Source organism: Cyanistes caeruleus, chromosome 10 (assembly GCF_971803275.1).
Source record: "Cyanistes caeruleus chromosome 10, bCyaCae1.hap1.1, whole genome shotgun sequence".
NCBI classification, from domain to species: domain Eukaryota; kingdom Metazoa; phylum Chordata; class Aves; order Passeriformes; family Paridae; genus Cyanistes; species Cyanistes caeruleus.
The window spans coordinates 1,411,681-1,431,448 of NC_141710.1; the positions used below are offsets into that span (position 1 = coordinate 1,411,681).

General features: G+C 43.3%; 1 protein-coding gene and 1 long non-coding RNA gene across 10 annotated transcripts in view; one reads left to right on the forward strand and one right to left on the reverse strand.

Moving 5' to 3' along the window:
- Window positions 1-19,768, reverse strand: part of ARHGEF4 (Rho guanine nucleotide exchange factor 4) — a 214,955-nt gene that overhangs the window by 98,221 nt on the left and 96,966 nt on the right. For 5 of the 9 annotated variants that reach the window (XM_086843920.1, XM_023933534.2, XM_086843919.1 and 2 more), the window contains 3 exons: window positions 15,346-19,557; window positions 11,242-11,580; window positions 5,780-5,909 (listed from right to left, as the gene is read on the reverse strand). In XM_086843920.1, coding sequence (XP_086700046.1) covers window positions 5,780-5,909; window positions 11,242-11,580; window positions 15,346-19,557 — 4,681 coding nt within the window. Of the gene's footprint in view, window positions 1-2,661; window positions 3,669-5,779; window positions 5,910-9,352; window positions 9,600-11,241; window positions 11,581-15,345; window positions 19,558-19,768 lie in introns of those variants that run through there. The other 4 variants (XM_086843927.1, XM_086843926.1, XM_086843925.1 and 1 more) reach the window with 4 other exon arrangements.
- On the forward strand, window positions 3,330-8,517 carry LOC147651180 (uncharacterized). The gene is made up of 2 exons (XR_015274494.1): window positions 3,330-3,525; window positions 3,945-8,517. It is a non-coding gene; the product is annotated as an uncharacterized LOC147651180 (long non-coding RNA).

The following is a 19,768-nucleotide window of genomic DNA, read 5'->3' on the forward strand; positions in this document are numbered from 1 at the left end:
AGTAAGACTTCTGGTTTACTGAGTATTTCCTACAAGGCAAAAATGTCACACTCCATCACTGGAGAATATCATAAAGCACCCAATAATGCTGAACCAGCTTTTGAGTCCTTAAATATTTCAGCTATTCTTCAAAATAAAGATCTCCACAGCAGTAACAAAAATGACATTTCTAGTGATCTGTAACAAAATAATTCCTTTGATTATCTTCTGAATGGAGCTACTTAGACCAAAATATCTAATACTTCCTAACAGAGAAGTGGAAATGTGTTCTTGATTTGACTGCAGGAGAACCACTCTTCTGCACTGAGAACTGCCTGCATTCGAGTACAACTGGAGAGAAACTCTTCTTGATCACAGTAATCAGGGGAAGGCAAATTACACATTGACAATAAAGATGAATGCAGCTGTTCTGTGGATGTGGAGAACAGGGCATTGAGAAGAAGAAAGTCAGTGCAGTTCTTCAGACAACAAAGGTGCTAAAGAGAGACTACAATTCAGTCCTAATTTTCCTTATGTATGTCTGTCTGTTGTATGTATGCACTAAAGAGGAATTTTCTGATAGAATGGAAAAAAGAAAAATTCTACACAGCCAAATTGCAGAAAGCAAAAACTTTGTCAGAGTTCAAGACTGCAACACATCATAGAGGGGCTGCCTCTGACTACAGTTTTCTTTTTCTTCTTGTAAAATTCGCACAGAGATTTTCTTATGTGACATTAGAGAGAGACGTTATCTAAAGCTGATGTAGCAGTAACTCACTCCAACTAAAGATTAAGGATCTCACTGCACAGCCTAGTAAAGGCAGTCAAGCTAGCCTTGGGCAACCTGATCCTAAACATCTGCTGGATTTTTTAGCCTCTTTTGGGTTCCCCTGTAATCCTCTAGCTTTGATCAGCAATTACCAGAATCATTCAGGATTTCCTTGACCTTACTCTTCTCTCTTTTCCCCACAGAAGGTTTTTATTGGTATGCTAAATCTTTCACCTCAGTAGCTAATACATACAATCCCACTCAACTTGCCAAGACAAATTTTCAGAAACTCAGCCACCACCAGGCCCTGATTTTAAGACTGGATGAAAACCTTTGAGTGAGCACATTATCAAAGACCTTACAAAAGACAAATGTTTGTGGCTGTGGTTAAACAGAACCAAGATTGACATAGTGGGTCTAATCTTTGTGTGATTAAAGACAAAGTGGAAAGTATACAGTAGGCAATGTGATTATTTTTTAGCCACTTAAATTCAATTATACTCCTCTAGGGGTATCTAGATTCAATTATACTCATCTAGGGGATGGAATGGACATTTGCTACAGCTACCATGATACACTTCTGGGAACTTGCATACCACTTTCTTCAAGGGCTAAAATGACAAAAATGGAATAAATAACTCAGCTGCTATTTTGCTGAACTACAGGACTGCTAAATATTTATAAGACATAATGAAGTCCTGTTATTGAGCTAATATTTTCCCTCTTGAACAGATTTCTCCAGTGGCTGTCAAACATCTTCACATTAACTGTTGCCAAGTGTGAGTTTAACAGCACATCTATAGCTGGGAAAAGAAGATGAAAGTTGTCCACATGATGTTGAGTAAACAAACAGTCCCTTTGCCTCTGAGAAATACTTTCCACCACACCAGGGAGGCCAGAGGATAACTCAGTATCACTGAGTGGTCACTGTTTTCCAGACTATCCACAAAAAATTCAGCCCTTGAGAACTTGGCTTGCCTATTCTTCTTGCAAGATTTCCAAGGCCACCAGTATGTTCCTCATCAGCGCTCACCAGTCACAGGGAATTCATGCCTCTCTTTTGGCACAACCAACCACAGCTCTGTGGTGTAACTCCAGGGCATCTCTAGCAGACATCTGATAGCAGAAAATCTGAAAATCCAAGGTGGTTCTAATCTGACAAGACGTGTGGAAAGTTGCCACAAAAAGATTTGGTCTGCACTTAGATAACAATTAAAAATTATACAGGTATGAGATTTGTTCTAGCACAGCTACAAACCTGTCTACAGACCTGTCTTGTAATACACAGGTTACAGGTTTCTCCCTCTTTGAGGATATGACAAACGCTGGAGGTTTATGGTCATGTGTCTGTCCCTTTCCCTGTCCCTAGCCAAAAGTTTCAGAGTGTCTGAGAGGCATAATGAGGGAAACACCTGGGAAAGGGTAACAAACTGGCACACGAGTAGAAAAGTCTCTGCCTGAGAGGCATGGACAGCAGGGAGAGCAGGAAAGTAAAGAAACTCCAGTTCTCAGACAATTCCCTGTGTCTGTAACTGTGCCACCTTGTGATTGCCTCCTGCTGGAAGGTCCCTATGGAAAAGCTCAGCAATGGCAGCATCAGCCCTGAATGTTCCTCCAGCTCTAGGCCCGTGGGCTGGTAGCTCACATCCAGAACCACCCATCTCCTGGCTTCAGCTACGTTCTCACAGCTGCAGCCACTGTCCAAACAGCTTCCCAGCAACATCCCCAATTTTAGGCAGTCTTCAGTTTATAAATAAACAAATATCAGGCTCAGGAGAGATGGGAAAGGAGAATATAGGTCTCACAGCCTAGAAAACAAACATGCTGGTCCACTGCTTTAACCCAAGGCCTCTTTATCCTGCTACTGCTCACTCTGGTACTCTGGTCCTCCCATCCCCTTCCTGGTGCAATACCTGTGTCAAAAGGTCTTCAGAGGCTGCTAAAAAGCAGAAAAGCATTCCCATATCTACTTTAGGAAGTGGTTTGTTTCCTAAACTGTCAGTAAGGAACATATTGAACGGTACAAATGAAGATTTGGCAGTACCCAGACAACGAGAACAGGAGACTGGGGAGGGGGTTCACTGCAGTCAGACTTTTCCACAAGGGGAAGCAAAGGGACGGACAACAATCTCTTCTCTCTGGCAGTCGGTGACAGAACCCGAGGGATTGGCCTTTAATTGTGTCAGGGGAGGCTTAGGTTGGATATTAGGAGAAGTTTTGTCACTCAGAGGGTGGGTGGTAGGGCAGCAGGGCAGTGCTTGCAGCACCAAGCCAGCCCGAGTCCCAGCAGCATTCGGACAAGGCCCTCAGGCACATGCTGTGGGCCCTGGCGAGCGCCAGGAGTTGGACTTGATCATCCTTTTGGGTCCCTTCCAAATCAGAATATTCTGTGAACTAAAAAGGAACGACACTTGATATTCAGCAACGCTATTTGCTGAAGCGTGTAGCTAAAGTAGCTCAAGCTTTTTCCGAGCTGTTAAAGTGCTCCCTAGTTGGAACGGGACGGTGCCTTCGCCGCCCCTGTGTGTGCTCAGCCGCCCTTCCCCGGCGGCGGCTCCGCGCTGGGCCCGTCCGTGCCCCGGGGCATTTCCCCAGCGCTCGGAGCCGCCTGCCGGTGCCGCAGGGCTCGGCAAGGGCTGTCCGGGCTGGGGCCAGGCTGGCAGGGCCTGCCCCGAGCGCGGGCACCGCTCGGAGCCCGCCCCGTTCCTGCCAGCAGCGCGGAGAGGAGGCGAGAGCCAGGGCTCCCCCTGAGGGGAGGAGCGTGACGGGCACAGCAGGTACGGCGTTAAAATAAAACTCCTCTGCACTCGTGCTGTTCTAACAAAAACCACGCTGAGCTAGGATAGCCAGTCTGTCCGCAACTCCTGTCCCCAGTCTGAGAGCTGTGCACGGCACCTCCTGGGCTGGGAGCAGCACTGCCATCGCTTCACGTTTACAGAACTCTCTGCGTTCCTCACAGGCTCTGCTGCATTCCCTGAACAAGGTGACTAAGTGCAGACTTTGGAGTGGGAAATTTAGCTGTATTTTCGACATGAAGTATTAGTAGCACTGGATATTGCGTGGTGTTTTTATATCTGGTGTCTTTGATGACCAAAGCACTGGGATCATTAATACAAGCAGTTGCAGCTTTGGAGTTAGAAATCTTAAAATTAGATTAAGTGAATTAACACTTCTATTTATTTTACATGCTCTACAGCTTTGCCAAAAACAACAGGCATCACAACAAAGCTGTGCAAGAATCAAAGAGGGTGTTCTGTACTACTGTTGCCTCAAGGATGTAGCCAGTCAAAAGTGATCCATCAACTTCAGAGTATTACTTCAGTAATTTGGAGTTTCCTTCTTATCCCCATCCTACCACAGGCAGAACACGTGCCCACATTCATCTCCCCCAAAATGCTTCAAATGAAGACCACAAGCAGCAGCTAATAGAGATGACAGTGGTAGAAGAACCTCTGCTTCCTCTCTCCGTCAGTTTCCTTTCCCAGAAGCCTGGTTTTGGTGGTGACAAAAAAAATGATTCTGCTCTATTTCATTTGTTTTGCTACATTTACTCAGAAATTCTTGACGTGTGGTCTTAGGTCATGGTATGAAATTCACTTGTACCTATCTCAGGAACACTGTGTCAATCACAGATAATTCAGGTTGCAGGCCCCATTTCTAGATAGGACATAAACACCTCCAGCACTGCCAGCTGGTCAGTCTGCATACATTTACTTCCTCTATTCACCCTCAGAAATTCATACATATTTTTTAACTCCCTCAGGTCCCAGTTGGGAACTACCATGAAATTTGTCTCAGCTGTGACTCAGAATGTACTTCTATGACAGCAGTGCTCAGGGATTTCAGCTAATGTCAGAGATGCACAGACAACTTGACAATGATGGGGTTCCATCTGGGATTTCCAAGGGGTAAAGCTGCAGCTTTTTTAATTCAGCCAGGGAACTAGTCCTAAGCATTGGGGCAGCACCAGATGCTTGTGACAGCAAGTGATCAAAGCCCTCAGTGCTGAGAGAGCAAAGGCAAGTCTCTCAACACCACGATAATAAACTGTTTTCTTATTTCCAGATAAAGCCTCATGATTCTGTGCATGAGCTGCACAAAGTGTCAGAGAGCAAACCGGTTTTGCGTGACAAAATACTATGACCATTCAACTCTGATGTAATTAGTACAGTGTTATTGTCCCTTAATTAGGTAACTCCAGCAGGGTTTAATCGATGGTACAGAGACCTTCTGAGGCAGAAATGGCAGTTCAGCACCCAACTGTGGCTGGCTTTTCCTGGCTAGATTCCTAACCACCAAACAACTCCTCTGCATTCTGTTTTTCTTACTCCAGCCCAAAGTGCTGTGATAGAGATATCTGCAGTGTTTGGGCAGGCACTGTCAGATGGAGAATTTCAAAACCTGGCAAAGATACGTCTCACAGTTTATTAATCTGTGGAATTTACATTTTAATTCTGAGAAAGTGTCAGTCATCGGAAATGAAGTAGACATGGTACTTCATATGCATTCCCCATGAAAACACAGCATATTTGTTCTTTAAGGAGATTTAAAGTACAGGAAACTTCTGTCTCTAGAGGCTCATTTAGTTGCTTTAGTGCCTAATTAGCAACCTGAGAGGAACCTCACCATACCCACTGTAGTGCTCTCCAGCAAACACAAGGCAGAGTCTATTTCATCGACAGAAATCTAATTCAAGAGTGTGATATAAATGACATCATCGTAGGTGAGAGAGTTCTCCCAAGACAGCACAATGTTTCTACATCAAGCACACTGTCATTGCTATGAGTGATCTCTTCTTCACTTAAAAGCTGACCTTGCCTTAAAACAACACCCTGTTTATCCACCCAGGGAGAAAACAAACTTGAATATGAAAAGCACATGAAAGATTCAACTCTAAAGCAGATTTCTCCTCAGACATGGATGCAGCAATCATCACAAACAGGTTAGAACGCTTATCACGTAGTTCCCACACACAATAAACCAGAGTTTAACTCTCTCATCATGCACACCCAGCCAGGACAGTGTACACACCGGGAGCGGAGATGCGCCGTTTCCATCCCACGCAGTCCAGGCCTGTCGGAGTGCTCTGGGAAAATGGGTGCAGTTTCAGTGGCAGGATGTCAAAGGCAACAGGAGATGTGATAGATGGACTCATTCCAGTCTGCAACAGGACAGGGAAAACAAAGGCAACAAACCCTGAGTTCAGATGCCCCATAGGACAAAATACAGTGTTCATCCCAAAGAACCTCTTCCCACCTCTGATATCTGCCCGTGTAAGTAAGCAGTATGTTAGTGGACACACATGGATGATTATGGCTAGAAACGTTAGAAGACTGTGAGAAGGCAAGGAAAACTGCAATGTGGTAAGAACAGAGGTGGATAAACAGGTACTGGATTCATATTTCACATACAACCATACACACATCCATTCACAGAAAGTTTCACTCCTTCCTATGAAGTGTTTCTAGTGGGGGGTAGGGGGGAAAATATCACTACAATGAATCGTCCCCTCAGCTACAGAACTATTCCTGCAGCTTTGTAACTCATAGGTCCTCTTCTGGTATTTCACATGAAAATAAAGCTTTTCTCTTCAGAGATTTATTGGTACCAGCCCCCAGCCATACAGAATGTGGATAACAACATTCTTCTCTTCAGCTGGAGGTACAAGGAAGAATTCTCACACTCTTCTCTACCTGGTTGACTGATTTTGTAAAACTTAGATAACTTAATGAAACTTTGAAAACTCTGTACCACTGCCAGATCTAATTGAATTAATAGCTTTTATTGGTTTAGAGGGGAAAACATAGAGATACATACACACAGCTCACGGCCTCTAATACACAATGTAGCAATTAATGTATGCTGCAGGTATGCTTTTATCCCTTTTCTCTCTTTTCTCTCCTGTGGCTGCCACACACAGAAAACATCAGTGGCTGGGAGATCAGCTGGTCAGTAATCACTGGTCCCATGGGCTCTTATCACTACTGCCACTTCCTTTTGCCACTGACATTCAGTTACACCGTATCCATCCTTCACTGAGCCAGGAACGTGACGTATTGAAGTCCAGTATTCTCTCTAGGATCTTTCCCTCTCGCCAGCAGCCCACAGCATGTCCCATCAGCAGAAAGTCTGCTGATCAGCCTTGATGCTGAAGCCTCTGGTGTAGATGGCCACTAGGCAAACCCTCCTTCCAAAACTAACCAGCACACAGTGCTCACACAGCTCTGAGTGCTCGGTGCCTGGTTTGGTTTTTTATTCCTGGACTTAACTTTCCTAAAACAAAGAGAATACTGCCAGTATGTTGGCAAAAATCACCATCTCTTGAGGCATAGCATGAATCCTGTTCAAATTAACCTGAGCTGTGCCTGTCTTTCTAGAAAAGTAGCAGCAAAGACCCAATAGGAACACACACTCTTCTAGTGACAGTGAAAATCAAACTTACTGGGCCACAGCTCTGAAAATGTCAAGGGTAAAGTCTAGGTTATTTACGTGAAAAATGATAGAAAGCATTATTTTTTCTGTTTAAGACTAGAAAGCAGAACCTTGGCCTAAGGCTGTTACAACTGCAGGTTTCATTCTTATTAATTCCTGGGACATCAGAGCAAATTTTGGGTACAGGAATTATTTGATTCTTATAGCATAGAAGCCAGGCCTGTACAACCCTGAATCAGGAGAAGAGGCATTTTCAGCAGTGTTAGTAACATGTGGGCAGGATTTGCACAACCTACAAGGGAGAGGATGAGAAGTGAGGGAGCAGACCATAGGAAAGATCCTTCTCCTATATTTTCTGCCAGAGGTTCCAGAGATTATTTCTCTGCTATATGTACAGCAGTTCAGACCCTGGCAGAGGTTGGGTCTCTGTTGTATATCCATGCCTTGTCAGGTGAGTGTCAGGGGGAGACTATTCTCATTAAATCCTCTCCTCAAAGTGCGTTCATTTCCTTCTTAAACTCTATCCAAGTTGTCCATTGTGCTCATAAACATTGTACCACATAACAAAACTTCATTTTCTCTTATTTTGGATGGGGTAAAATCAAATTTCCAGAAGTCATATTCAAGGCAATGAGCTAAAGATCTATTTTTCACTGCTTCTCATTTCTCTTTCTAAATAAAAGAGCTTTTTCTGCACAATACCCCCTCTGGGTATAGCCCCCTGATGGGCCTTTTAGGAATCTCTCTAATTTGGCAGTGCACAAACTGTGCTCAAACAAATTCATGTAGAAGCCATCTCTGTGTTCCTATTGCTGTGCACTCAAGAGACACCAAGCTTAAGAGCCAGGGTTTAAGTTTTCATCAAAACAGGAAAGCACTGGATGGCAGAAGACAGGCAGTTCAGAGCAAAAATAATTTCCAAAACAGAGCCCATTGCTGTTGCAGCATTCCATATGTCAGTGGTTTGGGGCATTGTCTCTGCTCCAGTTAGGGAACTTCTCCTGCGTTAAAAACAAGCAAGAGGACCCCAGGCTACAGCCTGAAACCCAACACTATGTGAAGGGCAAAGCCCATGGACAAGCAAAAGAATATAGATTCATCCACAGCTATGTTTCTTTTCTTCCCTTGGGGTGGGCAGCATGGGGGTGTTGTATTAAGACTTTAAGGCCCAAGATCAGAAGCTGCTCAGCTTGTTACAGGCAGCATCTCATTATAAGGGACAGCTGGGTCAAGCTTTGAGTTTGACTGGGAATTTACACAGGCTGTTTCAATTTAAGGAAGCAGAGCAGCTGACTGGACCTAAATAAAAGATAAATAAATAAAAAAAAAATCTACAACATATAGATTTGTTTAGAACTGGCATTTTAAATGTTTTTGGTTTTTGGGGGTTTTTTTTTGTTGGGTTTTTTCGTTTGTCCTGTTTTTTTTTTTAGCTTAAAGGTCGTTTCTTGATGCTTGTCCATTTTTCCCTGTCAAAATTACCAGCCCTCAGAGTAGCCTTATATTTCCATTATTCTCCTCTCTGTACATTGATCTGAATGATAGAGTGGTATCAGAAACCAGCACTTGAATAACCAAGAATTCCTCTCTGCTCTGCCCCATTAAGTTGTTTCCCCAATATTGCAGCATTACATCACCTTGTGGACTGACCTGATCTTGACTTAACACAATGTGACTTGTCACAACAGAAGCCACACATCCCAAGGCAGCCGTGTCACAAAACATCAGACTTGTAATTTCAGCTCTCCAAACCCCACACAGTCGCCTTGTTGCAGTCACAAAACCACAACAGACAATGAACATCTTACAGAGCTTCTTTTGTGATAATTTGTTCCTTCTTAATAAAAGGGATTCAGCATCCTTCTAAAACTGCCCTCAAACACTGCAGCTTGTGACAGCACTCCCAAGACACTTGGGGGTACAAATAAACCACCACTATTACAGGACTAGAGCATTGCAAAGGCTAAAATAATAAGAAAAAGGAACAGTGTGATTACTATTATAAATAAAAAGCACAGACCAAGAAATTCAGCTATATGGGCATAAAAAAGAGCCTTTGAATCCCCACAGTCCCCTCAATAAACCAGTTTTTTGCTTTCTTGGCCCGCCCAAATAGATTAAAGCATCAATAACCTACAAAACACAAATGGACAGAGTAAACCCCAAACCTACCTACACCTTCTACCCAGAGAAGAATAAACCAGAAAACCGAGGGAGGCCCACGAGCCCCTCGGGCAGGCGATGTTCAGAGAGGCCTCCATGGGCACAGGGGCAACTGCAAATCATCATGCAGCTGATTGCAATTTAGAGGTAAGTTTGCACCAGAAAATAAGGATGGAAATGCTTAAAGGAGAAGCTGTTTTCTGGCAGCCTCCAAATGTGCAGTCAATCAGCAAAGCAGACAGCGTTCAAGCTGGGTAATCTGATGGCTCCAGGGGAAGCTATTGAGGGAACTGGTCACTCCTCTTAGCAGCGTTAATGGTCTCAGTGCTGGCCCACATGCCCTGCAGCACAGGCTAGATTTCCATCTACCCATGCTTGTTGAGGAATTGTAAGAAATACTTTTAGTACATTTCACTGATTCTGTTAATCCCCAACCCTATGTAAGCCAGGCATTCACTTTCACCAGTCTCCCTCATCCCTGTACAGCACTGAGCACTCAAAACTTCCACCAAGGTAGAAAAGTAACCTAAGTCATTTATTTTTAAATACTCTTTATCCTAACATACTCAAGCCTCAAGAACATTACTCATTGTCTCCATCACATCACAGGGAAACATCCTCACTGAACCTGGAATGGGAAACACATCAGAGAATCATATCCAGCACCCATCCACACAGCAACTGGCAACACTTTGTGCTGAACAGCCCAACACATACAAAACAGCACAGCTTTTTAGTCTCTTTCCTCGAGAAGGGGAGAGCAAGGGGCAGATTTTCAGAACCCCTCTTTCTGGGATTGGCCTGGGTCGCTGTCCCAGGTGTGTCTGTCTGTTTGGTGGGACAGGTGGACAGGTTTTCTCTGGGCAGGCCAAGGTTTCCCCTTCACAATTCACAGAACTGCCTGTGCGTATAAGCTCAAGCACATTCTGAAGTGGTGATAGGACAACTGAGGCCTCATCTCCTCTCCAAAATTGTTATTTTAATGTAGTAACAATGAGAAACAGGCAACCAGGACAGAGAGAAAGGGTAAAAAATACAGATAACAGACCAAAACAGAAACCCTTGAGGAAAGCTTTTATTTGAATATCTGCTACATAATTTTAGGCTTGATCAGAAACTTTCTTAATATTGTTGTGAGAGGCTTCACAGAGCATCTCTTGATCTCATGTCCTTTTACCCCAGAAGTTCTTTTGTATGTATTAAGGCTAATTTTGGCTCTTGGATAGAGATTTGTGACTCTCCCTGAAGGAAACAGACCTTAGCTCTGGATCCAAAAGTAACAGATGCCATCAGTGTGAGTCACAACAGCCACAGAGTTTTTCACAAGCAATCATAATGCTGAACTAAAAGTCTCCCTCAGTGGAGAGGAGAATATTAATAGCTAAAAATCCAATGGCAATGTTCTCTTGAGTGTTTCACAGCAGGAATTTGCTTCAGTAGGAGTTGTGGAGTTGGCCTCAGATACAAGGGAAGTCTAATTTAGAAGTCCACTATTAAAGTTATACAGCAACACCACAGGGCACAGAATGAGATTTCATCAGTTTAATTTATATTGATTTAAGGAAACTTTGATTTGCTCCTTGCCCTCCCTATCACTCAGCTCACAAAGCAACCTGATTTCTATTGCTGATTTCTATTGCTTTCTATTCCCAACATCTCAGAGGGCATGAACTGTTCGATTACAGAAGCTGAGAAACCCACCACCTTCAGACACCATCACTTAAGGGCCAGTTCAGTGTTTCAGCAGTCTCCACAGAGTGCCAGGCCCACAGAAATGCTGACAGAAGAGGTACCAGACAAAGTGTAAGGACAGGAATATGATGAGAGCAGAGAGAAGCAGCTGGAGCAGAGAGGAAGACAATACCAGGGAACGAGGAGGTCTGTGTATGGCTTCTTACTTTTGAGGGGTCCTTTGGGAGATGTTGCAATTGAACCCCTCCCTCTGGCTGTGTCTCCTTCTCTAGCTTCCTTTTTTGATTCCTCTCCATCCAAACATCATCAAAGCTGAAGCACTTATAGAGGGGTTTGGGTCTCTTCCTCTTCCTCTCTGGAATCTCCTTGGCTTTTTCTTCTGGAGCAAGGAAGGAGAGCCTCCGGGCTTTGCTCTCCAGGGTGGAGACAGGACGTGGGCACGGCGGAACCCGGGGGGGCCTCCTTTTGCGATGGGGAACCCATTTCTTATTTGGCCTCTTTTCAGGTGCTGTTTGACATGGCTGTTTAGATTCCTGTTTTACAAACTGCAGGTGAAAACACAGGGTTTGTTGGATGGAAATTTTGTTTGCTTCAAGTCAGTTTGAACAGAAGATGGCAAAGCTCAGTTATTCAGCCACAGAACTACTCAGAAGAAAACGCTTAGGAGCACTCCACTCTGAAGCAGCAGCTCTGCTGTCCTTTGAGGGTGCAATATACACTCCCTGTGCACAGGACAGTGCCCTGCTCACCCTTATTTTAGATGGCATATCACACTAACATTACCACCAGGATTTAGGTCACTCTGTATGTATAATATTATTTACAAAGACAGACGATGTCTCTGAAAATAGAAGAATGACCTCTTGTCTCTTTCTGGTTTTCCAACTGTACTTCAGTTAGACAATGTGAAAAGGCTTTGTAGCTGCCTGCAGGTCTGATATATTAAGCCCTGTGCTCTTTACACTGTTTTATTTGCTTGATGCTGGGCCGAGAGTAAGGAATTGCACAGCTTTGCCCTTCACTCCCATTTGAGTGGTTGCACAAAATTACAGCTTTTATACCAGAACAACTTGAAATCAAGTGTGCCCTGAAAAAAACAGCTACTTACTCCAGGCAGCACCAGTGTAAGAATCAATAATATTTAAGGTAGGAGATAACAACACTGGGGAATGAGTGAACTCAGGAGTCTCATGACAAAAAAAAAATGCTGTGTCCTGAAAATAGTATCTGTCCAGTTTCTCACAGATCATTTGAAGAACCAGGATAAAACAATCCTCAAACCATCACAGGCATTTCCTATCTGTTTTCAACTAACCAACAATTCCAGGTCAATTCTTCTTTGCCCCTGGTAGGAGATGCCACAGTCTAGAAAGAATTGATTCTGCAAAAAAGGTGTTTTGTGCCTAACCCCACCTTACTGCAGAGGAGCAAGGAGAAGAACATGTAAATTCCAAACATGGGACATTTTAGGACAGTTCACTTTTGCCTGCTGAGTAACACAATTATGCAAGTAAAATCGTGCCACGAATAAATAAACGTAGTGAAGGGCCTGGCAAATGGGCAAGCTGGTAACGGTTCTGTCTTGCTGTTTTCAGCATAAAATCTTTGTCCTGGATGAAACCTGGAGAGTTTTAACCATTAGCAGGTAATGAGAGAGGGGCTGGTGTGTGCTCCACCAGGCTAAGGTGAGTTACTTACCTGAGTGGTAGCCAGAGGTGTCCAGGGCAAGCTGATCTCGTGCAGTTTGGCACAGCACTAACACAGATAATACTGACACAACTGGAAAAAATACCTGGCTGGGGCTGGGGAATAAATACAAATCCCCATCCTGGAGGGCACAGTGGGATGTGAGCTCAAGAGCTTCACTGTTTCAGATATGTTTTGCACTAATTATTTACTGATGTGGAACAGAAAAAGACTTTTCTTCAAATTCACCAATAAACTGAATTTTATGACCTCTTTAGGAAGCAGTGTACATAAGGATTGTAATCCTTAGCATATAGATGATAATTATTTTGGAAAGACTTAATACTGCAAATATACTTTGCCCAATGTATGTTGTATTTTCAGAGACTCCTGAAAATACAGCTTTGCTTAAAAAATCCAGGGTGCAATTCCACTTCACTTCACAATGTCATGAAAACATAAATAAATAAAGCCCTATCTATTTTAATAGATTAGATGTTGCGTTTTGAAAGCTGGGACACTTGCATTAATTTCTAGGCTCCAGCTGCATTTGTCCAATTTCAGATATCATATTCTGCAGCCTCCAGAAGTATCAGGAAAATTAAACTGTTTTTATATGTCTTAGATACCATTTAAATTTTTTATGGTTTTCTTTGAATAATTTAATCTAGCAATCAATTTAAGTAATTATTAATTTGCTCCTAATGGTTACATTATAGCATGTGGGCTTGCCTTTTCAAGGCTTTACACATGCCTTATCTCTACACTCTTTTCTAGATGCTCTTTTGAGCTGTAATTTACAGGTCAATGGTTTTATTCATCCTCTGAGAGGCTTCATCTGTTGACAGTGTGTATAGTCCAAGTCTCTTGCTTTTTCCTAGGCTGTAGTCTCTTGCAGTCTCTGCACTGTCCAGTATTAAGTTTGTAAGTTAAGCTGGTGCCCATAAAACAAAAAAAATTCAAGTTAAGCTAAGCACAGAAGAGAGTAAAGCTAATTCTCTTCCCCTTTTCCCCCCTGAATTCTGATACTACAGCCCTCACTTCTCAAAGTGCCCCCCAAACACTTCTTTGGATTCCAGACAGCTTTAGAGATAAACCCCAAGCCAGTCAACCAAAACACTTTCATTTGGGAATATGTGAGGAGAGGTTGAAAGAGCTGGGTTTATTTAAGATGATAAGAGGGCACTAAAGGCAGCATAGGAGCAGTCACAGACAATTTTGTATTTACATGGATGATGGATCCCAGCTCTTCTCAGTAGTGCCAGACAATGCCACAAGACAGTGGCCAGAAACTGCAGCTTGGAAAGTTCTTTTTGGACATTAGGAAAAAAATTTTCTCAAGGAATGTTTCCCAGAGAGGCAGTGAAACCTTCAGCAATGGAGGTTTTCAAGACTTGGCTAGATACAGCCATGGTTCTGCTTATCTTTGTTTGTTTCCATACAAAAAATAGGGAATTTCTGTAAAAAGATATGGAGAAAGGGTAGGGTAAGACCATCTTGGAGGGTGTCTTGGAGGTTTAATATAAGCTGAGATGTGAGAAGCAAAAGGCAACAGCAGCAAAAGCTGTGTGAGGCTCATTTGAGTTGAACACAAGCAGCCCTCAGCTGTTCTGAATTTATCCAGCAGTTCCAGATTCATGAACCCTCTGAAAATTGTCTTCTTGGGGTATGCAAAAGCTCATGCACTTTCTCAAGTGCCACTTTTGACAATCTGCTCAAAAAAAATTATTCTCCCATTTCTTAATGTCAAAACTCATCAGCAATAATACTGAAAAAGTAGCATGGTCAAGGCATGTTCTGGGATCTCAGTTACAGCTCAGTCTCAGTCACTCTGGGGGTTGTGTTTAGCCACTGAAAGAGATTCCTAAGCTGCCAGTCATTTACAACTTGGGAAATCCTCTCTGGGATTAAAAGCCTACTGATGGGGCAAGTCTCTGCTTTTAGAGGTCTCAGCCAGTCATGAAATCCCTGAAGATCCAGTCTGTTCCATGAGATCCAGCCTATGCCGAGGATTTACTCTGTTACCTGGATTACAACAAAATATGGCATGAAAAGGAGACCCTGAGTCTGCAGTTTGGGGTTTTTTTTCTGTCTGTTGTACAAAAGGCAGAAGAGGACTTCTAGTAGCAACCAGAAGGTACTTATTGTGACTGCAAAAGACACATGGTACTTCAAAAGACAGGTACTCATTGGCTAAAGAAAGCTATTTTACTTCTTAAAAAGTGACTGCTAGCCATAGGAATTGATTTCTTTGTTGCTGTTCACAATGAGAAACTTAGCTACTCTACACCAGTTACAGGTAAGAGGGGTAAGACCCAGCTTAAAATTGGAGATGAATGCAGGGTGATGTCTGTACAGTCTTTAATGGTGTTGTGATTGCTCCATTCCTTTGGATTTTTGTAGCAAATCCTCCCTTTAAGAGCACATAAATTCAAGTAGTTTTGAAAAGAAACAGAAAGAATGAATAGTGCTACCTATCTTAGACCAAGAGGAATATTTATGCACTCATCTAACCAATGAGCCATTGAGCCATTGAAGAGTTTCACTGGAATTCCTAAGCCACAAAGCAAAGCAAAATACTGCAAGCCAAACCACCCCCTGATCATTCCCTGACAACAACTCACCTCATCTCGGAGCATGTCACTAATGGAAGAAGCTGTATTTAAGCTGATCTGGGATTGGCTGCTTATGCCACTGTCATCCCTCTGGAAGTCATCCAATGAGTGTAAGAGACTTCCTCTGGGTTTCAGGGTCTTTGGTCTCTCTGGAGCCTCCAGACTGCTTTCCACACCAGAGCTGTTCCCAAGAGAGATCATGGAAGTGGCACATACCCGCCCAGGATAGCGGAAGTTCTTGTGTTGAGAAGCGGATCGAGGACTCTGAGGTTTGGGACTCATGGGCCTACAAGGCATGTCTTTACCATCAGAATTTGAGAGCTGGGGACATGATGGACTTGACTGACTAAATGCCAACTGCAAGTCAGTGGGGCTAAATGGAGATTTCATCCAGTATTCCTCTAGAGAAGTATTTAAACTGTTGCTCAGAACCTCCTGCTGTTCATCACAGTCTGAGCTCTGCGAGTATCTGATACCCAAGTCATGGGACTGGATTCGTCTTCTCCACATACGTGCAGGTGAAGAGACATCAACAGGCTCCACTGAGCTGTCAAAATAGTTGGAGTCTGTTGAGGAGTCATTATCTGTTTCTGTTTTTAAAAAAGTGTGTCCATTGGAACTATGCTGTGGCTCTACTGATCTTAACACGTGGCCACCAGTTGCATTAAGACTCTCCTGTGTGGATGATAAACTTACTAAGACAGGTCTTTTTAGTCCATCTGCCTCCTTGCTTTTTAGAAAAGCTTTCCAGCTGCTCTGGCGAAATTTGGCTTTCTCCTTCTCATTTTTCACTGATGCTTTTGAGCTTTGCTCAGTGTTTTCTGGACATTTGGACTCAAATAAGCTTGAGAGGGATTTGTGTGCCAAGGCGAACCTTGTCCTGAACTTCTTACCCTCAGGGGTTTTGTTTCTTTTGTGTTCATTTTCAGGGAATGATTTTCTAATCCCTGAATGCTCCACAGGTTCATTGTCATTGTTTTCAGATGAACCTGAAACTTGTCGATCTGCATCTTCCATCAGGATCCGACCAGAGCCAGAGGCCTTCCTCAGGCTCAATCTGTTGAATAAACCTGCAGGTCTCTCATAAAATAAATCGTCGTCATCAGAGTACTCAGAGGTGTAACTTTCCTTCCTGTGGAAGACTAAACCAGATGAACAACTTCTGAAAGACAGTAAACTTGCAGTGTCTTCATCATCTTTCCCAACATCCAGTTCTTCTGTCTTTGCCTTGCTGCCAAAGATGCTGCTGCTTCCCTGATTTTCCAATGAGGCAAGCTTAGATTTCCTGAAAGATGTCATTTTTGAGAATACTAAAAACCTGGAAGCTTTCTCATTCTTTGTTGGCTTTTGAACAGCTTTGTGAAGACTGCTGTTACTTCCCAGGGTGTGCGATGAGTTCTCATCCAGTTCCTCGCTGTTAGTGCTGCAGGTACTGATATTATCCAGGCCCAGCATGAAAGTGCTGTGGGTCTCCCTGTTCAGAGACTCATCAAAGACATCAGACACATCCAGACTGAGTGCACTGTCTTTGCTGGGGCTAGAGGTGTCTTCTGCAGGAGAGCCCTCCTTTCCTTCCCTAGGAGAGGGTTCTTCACAAATACCAGTTTCTTCCTTTGAGCCATTGCAGCTGGCCTTTCCTTGCCTGCCTACTGCTTGTTTAGAGACCATGCTGTGCCCTTGAAGGCTGACACCAGCACCATCTCCCTGACCCACACTGCTTACACTGCTGCTGGTTTCCAGTGTTCCTGTTCTGCAGGGCTCTTCCCTAGAGACCTTCACACAGCTCCCACTGTGGGATTTTATAAATGATTTTTCACATGGGTCTGCCTGACTTTCTGCAATAATTGTATCGCTGCCTAGTAGTACAGCAACGTTCCTGAATTCCACTTTGGCACTTGTTACTGTGGAATTACAACAGGTGAACCCTAAGGATGAAACTGCTTCTGTTTTCTCTCTTTCCTCTTCTGAAATTTCTGGGTTTACTTCAGCTGTATCCCTACCAGAGAGTACCTCTGCCCTGCCAGGAATGGGGTGGGTGGCCAGAATTTGTTCTTCACAGTTACATCTTTCACTCAGAACTCTCTCTGGCTCATCATGAGCTTTACTGACAGTATGAGACATCAAATCCTTGCTCACTACATTTCCCAATGTTTTGGCTACCACTCCAGTAGGAAGGTTATCATTCTGTGTTTTGGACTGTAATCCTTTCTCTTCTACAGAGACTATAATTAGGGCAGCCTTTAACTCTGGAACAGTCATTAAATCCCTTCCCTGTGTTGTATAATCTGATCTGGGAGTCCTTTCAACAGCAAAGACACTCTCTTCATCCTTTCTTTTCTGAGTAGGATGTTCACTTGTTCCTAGCCCCAAGTGGCTCCTTAAGGCACCAGGTTTGCAACTTGTATTTTGCTGCACTGACTCTCTGTGCTCTGCCCCTCTGTCGCTGCCATCTGGTTGTGTTGCAGTTTCCAGCTTCCAACCAAAGCCAAGATTAGAAGAATCATCTGCCCATCTTTCTCCTGCCACAATCTCCGTATCTGACAGTTCAGATTCCAGGCCATTCTCCTTCAAACTTTTGTCCTGTATTCCACTATTGGAAACAGAGTTTACAGAACAATCACAGTCTCTGCTTTCCTCCACAGCAGGAACACCTGCATAAGAAGCTGCAGGGTTCTCAGTGTCACCAGTGTCCGGTTCAACATCAATATCATGTGGGAATCTGCTTGCTTCCAGATCTCTTTCAGCTTTGTACTCATTGTTTTGCACGAGTTCCTCAGCATTTATGATCACTGGATCACAATCCAGGGAAGAGGATGTCTCCTCCTGGTTTTGACTGCCCTCACAAGCATCACTCCATGTTAAGCTGTCAGCACAAGTACCAGCTGACTCTGGGCTAAGGCCACATGTCTCTGATTTAGAGTGCAAATAATAATCAGTGCACTGGGGAGAGGCTGCTGGTTGAGAAAGCTGACACTCCTTTGAGTCTGTGTCAGTATCAAGAAAAGATCTTTTTATTCCAAATTTGCCCTCTATTTCTGTAGCCTTTTCAGGGCTCACAGTTACCCTTCCTAAGTTTTTCCAAGTGTATTCAAAATCCAGCTCTTCAAGATGTATTCTGGAACATGACCATCTGAATTTGTCTGTGGGGTGAATGCAGCTCACCACAGGTTCTGTTTCACTTTGAGCACTGATATTTTCAGGTACACTGCGCCATGTTTTACTTTCTGTAATCTCTGACCTTGCGTGTGGTAGCCGAGATTTTTGGTTGAAGCAACTCTGGTAGAAGAGTGAATCTGATGTCAACATGGTCTTTGTACTTCCATGTTTTATTCTTTTACCTTTAATGTCCTCATTGTCAGCTGAATTCCTCCTGCTGCATTTTATACTGGACATAGACTCTAATTCACACTTACAGTCAGATATCTCAGTGTCACTTTTACAGTTAGGTCCATTTGTTTCAAAATGAAGATTAGGCAAACTACAGCTTGGTGCTGCATCTGACTGGAAAGAAAACTGCTGGACCTTAGGAAAAATCAAACAACTTTCTGAGTTTGCTTTGAAACAAGCAATGCTGAATACTGCAGGATGTTCCTTCAGTCTTGCAACATCGTTTTCTGTAAGTACTGAGTTGGTAGAGGACTGCACTTCGCTGCTTTCTAACTCTGCCTTACTCTGCAGTGCTGTTACAGACTTTCTCTTTGTCTGTGATAAAATGCCCTCTTCATAGACTTGGCTCTCTGTGATGGGAATATTACTAGATAGTGTTAGCTCTTCATCACCCAGTTCTTCACCCTCTAATTCCTCAAACTGTATGCAAAATTCAGTTTTGCTTGGTGCTTCTTTTATTTTGGAGGACAATTCTAGCTGTACATGCTGGGTGAGCTCTGGTTGTCTGGAGCACTTCTGTCCATGGAAGGTTTCTGCCTTTTCTTTGGGAAGATTACAGCACAGGGTTTTTTTTTCAGGAAACAGGCAGTTTGAATCCGAGCAAGCATTCCCAGTTATATCACTGGAGAGGGATTCTGTGTCTGATGCACTCTCATAAGGCTCAGTTTTTACATCTGACAAAGATCCACTCTGATGTGACACGGTTTCAAAATAATCTTCATCTGTTTCTTGGCTGGATCCACGTACCTCCAGCTCGGTTGTGCTTGGGGTAGAAGAACTCAGATCGTCTTCAAGCTCTCCTTCACTGATGTAGTTTTCAACTGGCTGTGGGGTCTGTGATTAAACAAAAAAGAATTATTTAGCAATGATATTCCACAGCATCAGGGTAACATGAATTATTATTAGAAAAGGGACGTCAGAATACAATTAATTCAGTACATACTGATGTCTTTGCAAGTTATATTCAATGTCTTACTTCTTGATGGTCTTGGAGTCTTTCTATTTCTTGCTTTATTTATTTTTTTAACGTTTCTTAATTAATCTT